This window comes from Stigmatopora nigra, chromosome 12, assembly GCF_051989575.1.
Source record: "Stigmatopora nigra isolate UIUO_SnigA chromosome 12, RoL_Snig_1.1, whole genome shotgun sequence".
NCBI classification, from domain to species: Eukaryota; Metazoa; Chordata; class Actinopteri; order Syngnathiformes; family Syngnathidae; genus Stigmatopora; species Stigmatopora nigra.
Genome location: NC_135519.1, coordinates 4,284,677 through 4,293,577, shown reverse-complemented (window position 1 = coordinate 4,293,577; position 8,901 = coordinate 4,284,677). Strand labels below are relative to the sequence as shown.

At 35.7% G+C, this 8,901-nt stretch overlaps 1 protein-coding gene across 1 annotated transcript in view; it reads left to right on the top strand.

Moving 5' to 3' along the window:
• Positions 1-206: 206 nt before the first annotated feature.
• Positions 207-8,901, top strand: part of eys (EGF-like photoreceptor maintenance factor) — an 82,404-nt gene continuing 73,709 nt past the window's right edge. Inside the window, exons 1-7 of the mRNA XM_077729412.1 lie at positions 207-381; positions 641-757; positions 2,550-2,743; positions 3,061-3,191; positions 3,859-3,973; positions 4,659-4,818; positions 6,901-7,005. Of these exons, the coding sequence (XP_077585538.1) occupies positions 348-381; positions 641-757; positions 2,550-2,743; positions 3,061-3,191; positions 3,859-3,973; positions 4,659-4,818; positions 6,901-7,005 (856 nt within the window). The 5' untranslated portion in view covers positions 207-347. The remainder of the gene's footprint in view (positions 382-640; positions 758-2,549; positions 2,744-3,060; positions 3,192-3,858; positions 3,974-4,658; positions 4,819-6,900; positions 7,006-8,901) is intronic.

Sequence of the window (8,901 nt, the reverse complement as noted above, 5' to 3'; positions counted from 1 at the left end):
TGGTTTTCCCCCGGAACATAAATGGTAGCAAAGAAGTGGATACTAAGTGGCTCGAGTCTGGTCAACACTATTTCATCGCTCTGTACGACAAAGACACTCAACTGTGTAAGCATGGTTTAAGACTCAACGTGCTGGTCAAGACACAACTTTGTCAGGCTTCTCCTAGGCTTTCACTTTGTTCTGGAAATGGTCTTTGTCGTTCGGACTCCTGGGAATGGGCGTATTCATGTCGGTGTCAACATGGCTACTCTGGAAGGTTTTGTGAAAAATTGGACGCTTGCTTCGATAATCCTTGCAAGAACAAAGGAGTGTGTTTGAGCAACAGCTCTGCAGAACTGAAACACACCATGTTCAAGTGTCTCTGTCCTCCACATTTTTCAGGTAAGAATGAAAAATGTTCTGCAATGTGACTTACTCAGATCTAACATTGATACTCTTACACTAGCACTGTTGTAAATGTGTAGGTGATGTATTTCTTCTCATATTTGTTGTTAACAATTGGGCTCCAATAGTTCCAGGACCCAAAAGGGTACAGAAAATCAATGAATAGAAATCTAAAAGCATTGCAGACAGTTTTTGTGCATAATGCAGAGGAATGAATATATTATCATTATAGTTTTCTTTTTTTCTGTATTTTTAGGAACAACCTGCTCTGAAATTATTGGAAAGGAAAATTGTGACAGACTGTGTAAAAATGGGACATGTGTTAAAGTTTCATCCATCTCATTCTCATGCATCTGCAGTGAAGAATTCTCAGGTAGGTACTTTTACAAATGTTTCACTTCACAAAATATCTTGAGGAAAAGGTCAAAGCTGAAGACGTTTTTTTTCTATCTAAGAACAGCATTTTCATATTGGCTTTAAACATGAACCTACTTTATTGTATTTGTCATCATAGTTTCAGCAACCACTTAAAATCAGACACTTTTGTAGCTGATATTTGGCTCTAAAAAGCTGCATAGCTGCTGGCTAAAGGTGCTTGCCGTAGTTTATAAAACACAGGTTTACATCTACCAATAAAAATGTCATTTATATAGTATTGTTTCTGCGGATATGAAAGTTTTCACAAGTTTGATATTGCTGTGATTTTCCATATGCTATTCTCTGTCCGGTTTATATGAAAAGATTTTAATGGTTGAACTCCTCTTAACAGCTATTAGAACTATTAACTTTTTCATTTTCCAAATCACTTAAGCTAACATGCATTTTTGGAATATGAGAGGAACCTAAAGTACCAACAGAAAATAAACAATTTTCTCGTTTTATAGACTTAAGTCATTAACACATCAGCTAATTACTGAAAATTAAATTAGAGATAAGAATAGAAATTACTTTGTGCTGGAAATGCTAAATCTCAAAAGCATTTTATATGGCATATGCAAGAAAAGCATCATCTACTTAGAGTAGACGAGGAGGCAAGACAAGACAATTTATTTGAGTTGTAAACAAAAGAGCCATTTAAACTGCTTTGATAGCACTTTCAGGCAAAAACAACTTTTATCTGAAAGTAATAATCTAATGGTCTAAATGCTTACGAAAAACATTAACATTTTGCAGCTTGTTGGGGGGTTTACAAATCTGTTCACACACTGTATGAATTAATCAAATTTAAATGATTATTTTGGTCGACATGAAGTCAATCACACTTTAATGTATGTAAAAATGCAGAGAGGAAGTCTAACATACACATATGGACAGAGGCCTCATATGCTTTGCATTCTGAGAATAAATCATTTAGGGTTCTACATAAAACATCAGACTTTCTAAAAATATAAAGCTTTGGAAAAAGAAAAAGCTTATTGTTAGTGTTTGGCAGTGCATTGACTTCACCCCAAAGACAACAACACAACATGTCTCATGCTGATGCTGACCCAAATGCTCATTTGTTCACCTGACTTCACCACATAAAAGCCACAGATAGCACGTATCCTTTGTTGCACAATATGGTTAGTATTGCATCCAGAGAAATCCATCCATTTTGCTTTAAAAAGAAAATAGAAAACTAGACCTCAGTCCTAATCAGTCACTGGTGATGAGGTAGCAGAATTTGGCAAACATGACATTACACTTAATGAAAGTAAATGTGATGTCCGCTCATGGCGGAACAATTCCCCCCAATTGCCCTAAAAAGTAATGAGTAAAGAACTAGACATTTTTGTTAATGCATCACACTATCCTTACTTGCTATACCATACAAATATTAGAGTTAGGACATTATCTTTATTGTGATCGTTTAGTCTTATGATCAGGAATTGATTTGTGGAGGGAGGCTTGGCTCTGGGGGTAGAGTGATCGTCAATCACATCCATTGTCTAAATTGCTAAAGTATCCTCGAGCAAGATACTAAAACCACAGTATTTGCTAATGCCTCTGTAGTAGAAGGAATAAATAATTTTGAATGTGCTTTGAGTATCCAGGACGAACATGGAAAAACTTAATTTAACAATTTTCTTTTGAATTCTTATGACATTCTTTTGTATATTCTTTCTTCAGTCATACAAAACACTGTTAGATAAGTCTTTTTTTTTTTTTTTTTTTTTTTTTTGCAGAACCACCTTGCGAGAAACCATCCACTTGTGAACCAAATCCATGCCGAAATGGAGGTATTTGTGAGATGACTCCCACAGGACTGGTCTGCCATTGTTCTGAAAATTTCGGGGGCCTCTACTGCGATTCGGCATCCTCCATTGATTGCATGCCAAACATGTGTTACCAAGAAAAAAATTGCAGAGCACGAGAACATGTGAGCTTTTAATTTTCATTTTTCTATTATCACTAACACATTGAATGTGGTCTCTTTAAACAGAATCAAATTGTAGCACAGTTTTTTTCCACATTTTTGGTGACTTTTAGTGCATTTTAAAGTTCCACTGAATCTCGGCTAGATACTCAAATGTATGCACGTTATTCATAAAAAAATACTAATGTCCAGTCATTTATTTCAACATTGACTAAAGAGACAATTTCACCATTAGAGAAAAAAGACAGGCCTATTATTCAGTCATATGTGAAATCCATCCTTGTTTCACGTGGCCTGGTTTCTTCTGTCTGTGTGTCCAGGCCTCACAATGTGTGTGTGCAGATGGTAAAGTAGTCCCAGCATGCAAAAGAAGGCAGCGGAATGTGTGCAACCCATCACCATGCCTCAATAATGCCACCTGTGTGTCCAGAGGCCATGATTATGTGTGCAGGTGAAATACAAAAACAAAATACTCTTTTCCACTAGGCTGGATACAATTTTGTCAATTTGTTTTCCCACTCAACAATGAATAGTCTTATGAGATAAACTCAATAATGTAAGGATATGTATGACCGATATGTATTAACTGGAAGGATGATACATTTGGAAAATTGGAGGTTAATTTATGGAGGTTTTTTTTAAATAGTATGGGGGAAAAAAATCCATCTTTTAATCTTGTCTGTTCTATTGGGTCATGCAGTGTGGATTTGGTTTCCACTCAGTGAACATGGGAGTGAATGATTGTCTGTCTATGTGCGTCCTGTGGTTGACTGGCAACCAGCCCAGGGTGAAATATGAAATTTGGTTCAGCTAGGCTAGCCATGACCCTGAACAGAATGAGCAGTGGAGAAAAAAAAGATAGATGGGTAGATATATTTTGTGTTTCATTTCATTTATCTTTTTAGTTTTTTAGTTTTTTCACCCTCAACTTAATCTGTGTTTGACATTTTATTCCGATTCCAATTGTTGATCTTTGTCGAGGAAGAATATTTGCCAAACCTATCAATCGGCAACTCTGAAGAGAAATCCACAAGTCCAGACATGGTGTAAAAATAAAGCTTGTTAGAGCCTGAAGCTTGAAGTGAAATGATTTTATGACACTCACCTACCCTCAACAGATGTCCTCGGGGCTTTTCGGGGAAGAACTGTGAAGAAGTAAATGACTACTGCCGCATGCTCAATATCAACTGTCTAAATGAGGGATTGTGTTTGAGTGTAATTGCCGGATATCAGGTGAGTAATTCAATGTCTCGGTCATAATCAAATACTCAGAGGCCTCAGAAATATGTCTCATGTTGCACTTGGAAGAGTCATGTGATATCCTCTAATACGACATTGATTAGTTTGATGGTGACAGATGCTACAAATTAGCTGTGCACATTACTGTAATTTTTCAGCCAAATATAAAATGTGAAATAAGTCCTTGGTGTCTTTTAACTGTGAACATCCAAGCGACACACCTGCTTGTCATATGCTGCTTGCAAAAAAAAAAATACTACAGTGATTAATTGGTACAAAATGCTATAATTGTGTGTGTATTTCCACCTATTGTAGTATCTCAACCCTAGAACAACTTTAGAATGAAGTACAATAATGAGTATTGTATGTAAATATTGCATTTTAAGTAAAAAATAGAAGGAAAAATATATTTCCCTTTTTTTAGTCACATTCATGCTTTAAAGTAATGTTTAATTTTTGAAAATGCTATTATAATGGCACTATAATTGTTTGCATGGAGAGAAAGTTTTTGTTTATTCTTGAATTGAAGCCTGGCGTGCATAGTCGTAATTATCCTGTTCTCGCTGTAGATAACACACTAAGCCTCAGCGCCTTCACTGAGCTGAAATTTACAGTTGTAAAGTAGGATTGATGAGTAGCGCATCATGTCAAATGTACTGACATGGTTGATTTGCTGCAGTGTATCTGTAAACCTGGATGGACGGGAGAGTTCTGTCAATACGTGAGTGATGCATGCCTGCTAGAAAACAGCAGTTGCTTGAATGGAGCCACGTGTATTACAACAAGTCATGTGTCGTCCCCTCCACGCTACATATGCAAATGTCCGGATGGATTCACGGGTGAGACCACCGTTTGTTTTATCAGTTCACACAAGAGTAGCATATATATTTGAATGAAGGATATCCGATCAAAGCTAAAAGAAGTAGGTCAAATCTCTAACTTTGCAACATGAAATGTCAATGACTGATTTCTCAAAGATGGAATTGCATTTTGCACATGTAGTTATGCAAATTTTAGCCTTTAATTTGTATTCAAGTGTAATTTGTTTTGTAGCTTTGACAGTTTAGCTGATGCCTCAAATCTGAATGCAACTTCTTTGAAAAATAATGATTTATGACAATATTTAAGTCAAATTGATATGTTTACATGGCAGATGACATCACGAGCAGTCATGACTTTTAATCGGATAGTAAAAAAATATTTTAAAACTGGCATATATGTTTTTCTAAATTTGGAAAAAAAACATTCTACAATGAGAGAAAACTTGTTGACACAAAGTTGCAGATAAACAATCCAAACAATATACAAAGTTACTATCAGACTTAATATTAATCAATTTAAAGATCACTTATTAAAGTTCTCCCAAGAACCCCTGCAAGGACTTTTATTCCACTATATCTTGCCTTGACTTAAATAAAGCTAAATGATAAGACAGAACATGTAGAGGACACATCAACCTATTTAGGAAGTGTCTATGACCTCTAGTACTATATACTATATATCATACTGAGGTCAACAGTGCTGTAGAGGTTTAGTTTTCTGCTGCCATGTTTGCAAGAAACAGTGATTAAGTGCCCAGAGAAACGGATTTGCTACGGGCTCAAGGTCTTTTCTGTCACTGACTTCTTACCTCCAACCTTACTAATAAGACACACAGGGGAAAAATATGACACAGATTGAGACATAATTTTCCTTAGCTGGCCAACATGATAAATAATTCAGTATAATTTTCACAGGCGAGTTCACTTTGTGAAACTTAAGGTGGCATATTATACTCACAGAGGAACCTAACATAAAAATGTAGATCTTCCAAAATGTAGATTTTTGTATTTGCACTCAAAAAGCCATTTTTAAAGCGTTTCAATATTATTTTATTAGTTTTATATATACAGATATAGTATTAAACCCTGACCAACTCATTGTACAAAATGTTCTACTCTTTTTACTGCTTAAAATCTGCGCCCACTTCGATAATAGAAAAAAATGTCTCTTAAACGAGTGATAAAAATTCATCATTTGACTTTCTTTTTTTTTCCACTTGAAATTTTGAGTCATACAGCATAAAAACACGATTTTAATTTCAGCCGTTGGCTTGAAAACTCCCACAGTACTCTCTCATAGATCATGACTACAAGTGTATTGCTCACGACAAGTATGGAGCTTTTATTTAGCTTTATTTCACTGGTTGCAATTTATTATCTTGGCTTTGTTCACAAAATTTGAGTCAGCCCGGCACATCCACATTTTTCATCCACCACTAACTTTTCCAAATTGCAATTTACTTGTAAGCTTCTTTGGCGGCATACCAAAAAAACATTTAATGTCTTTATTTAATTGTACACCGAGTAAAACAAGAAAATATAATAGCTGTATGAGGTAAATCACATCACTAAACAACTTATGTATGTCATCAAGTTTTGAAATAGTCTTCATACATTATTTTTTTTCAAAAAACAACTTGATGCAGGATCACAGGCTATGTTAAAATTGCAAAATGATGACACGAGTGATACATTGACACCTAGTAATAAGTACAGGCTTTTCTTAGATGTGTAGATTGATGCAAAGCATGACTTACTTTGTGTATAATGAGCTGCAGCATCTACCCTGTGATGATATTAATCTTTGTTTTTCTGCTATGACATGAAAGCGCGTCTGTCATGGCATGGCTATTTTTGCTCCTCTGGTTATTGATGGAGGGACATTTTGAATTAATAGTCTACTTTGGAAGCTCCCCTACCCCCTGCCGACAGAGTACCGTAATAACTCTGTTTCTGAGCTTTATGGGAGCACCAAACAACTAAAAAAAAACATAAAAATCAAAAATCAAATCACTTTAATTTGCATTTTGAAACAAGAGCAACAATAGTTATTTTTTTATTACACAGATGCATTTTAGTTTCACTTTTGTCTTTTCACAGGAGCAAACTGTGAAACGGATATCAATGAGTGCCACTCCAACCCCTGCCGGCATAATGGCACATGCTTTAACCGGGTGGGACATTATGAATGCCAGTGTCCCACAGGTAAGTCGTTTATGCCTTTGTGCATTTATTTGTATTAACAATGGTGGCAAGCAAATGTGCGACATTTTTCATTGAGGTGAATATGGCGTCCGAGTCTTAGCCAGGGACCTGCTGGCCTTTTCAGTGTTTAGTAATCTACGGCAATTGGAATTTGTCGGTAGCATACCTCAGATAAAACATAATTTTGCTCAAGGAAATACAGCTAGAGAAATAGACAAGACCTAAATCATTTTTGTTTTTGTTTTGTCTCAACTCTGCAAATCAAAAACAAATCAACTCAGATTTTCAATACTGCCTTCTCTCCCTTGGATTATAAATTAAGACCAATACTGATCACTTTAATCCAGAGACAAGTTCACAACTTTGGACAACTTTGTTACATAACAATGTGTCAAATTCTGGTCCAATGTAAATTAACATTTTATGGGATTTTTAGACAGTGGCAGTTGGTAGAGAAGTCAAGGAATAGGTTGACCTTTGCTCAAAAGCATCTAAAATTCTTAAAACATGAATGCTTGATTCACATATTTTCATGCAAGACATTCTTCCGTCAAGCTGCTTTCTTCTAAAAAATAATTATAATATTTTCACTTGTGCAGCAACAAAAAGCCTGGGGTGCGGCGGACATTATATCTCCGTTAAACAAATTTGCCATGTGATTGACAGCAAAAAGAAATCACAAAGCTCATTAACAGACTCCAATAATGTGTTGGAATTGTGCTAAAATAGCCTGAGACTCTCATAAAAAAAAAGAAGAAGAAAAAACAATCCATTAATCTCTTATTTTGCTTCACCGGCTGAGACCTGATTTTAAATTCACAAAATGCAAAGGGATGAATGCCTCGTGAGAGACGGGGTTGTTGGCAGGGCACACATTGTGTCTCACAGTCCCCTTACCCCCTTTAATAGAGCATTTTACTAAAGTAGATGGACTTTACGTCAATTTCAGAAGAATCTGCCTAACCAGTAATAGTATACATAGTATATAGTAGTTCTTCAATAAATAATTTTGAATGTTATTACACATTTTTGTTGTAATTAGTAAATGTTCCCTTTATGTGGTGCATGAAACAACTATTCTAAGCTGCCAGGGTTGTGAGAAATGTGGCTATATTACGTTAATGCGTGGAAGAAAAAAAAGCTCTTCAGTTTATGGTTCTTATCATAAAGTATGACATCAATTACATTTACAATGAAAATGAAAACAAAAATTTTAAAGTTAAATTTTCAACTCAGGGGTGCAAAACTCTTGAGTGATGAATAATTTAGAGTGCTACCTGGTTGTAGAGCTTAAATAAAAAAACAAAAGGCGAACATATTTCATATGCACACAAACCTGTACGATTTTCTTTTCTACCAGGGTCACCAAAAGCATTCTTTCTGCTGTCTTTGCAGCCTGAGTTAATCCTCCATCGGGAATCCCAAAACTCTAAGTAAACTGGTGCTAGATATGTGAACACATCACGGTTACAAAATTCCACAGGGCAAACCTTCTCCAGTCTAAATCTCATCTTTTATCTCAGTACACTTAAGCCTCTTACTCTCAGATGCATCATGTGCTGCACGTACTCATGGTGGAGTTCCGTAAAGCAAGTTCCAGTTGTAAGAAAATAGACCCCTGGGTTGTGGACACTGTTGCAAAGTCAAATCTTACATTACTCAGTTTATATAAGACTGACCTGTAAGATATGTGCTGTTAAAAAACAAATATGTGTCCATAATAGCTTGTTTGGAGGGGAGAATTCATCCACACCTTTCAGCTTAAATGGAATTTAATGTATTTTTCACCAGTATGCCTGACCCTTTACATTGTGTAACTTGTTGAGCAACTTTTTACGTTAAAACCATGTTGACAAATTAGCGCTTATTATCAGAAATAGCAAGTAAGTTGTTGTT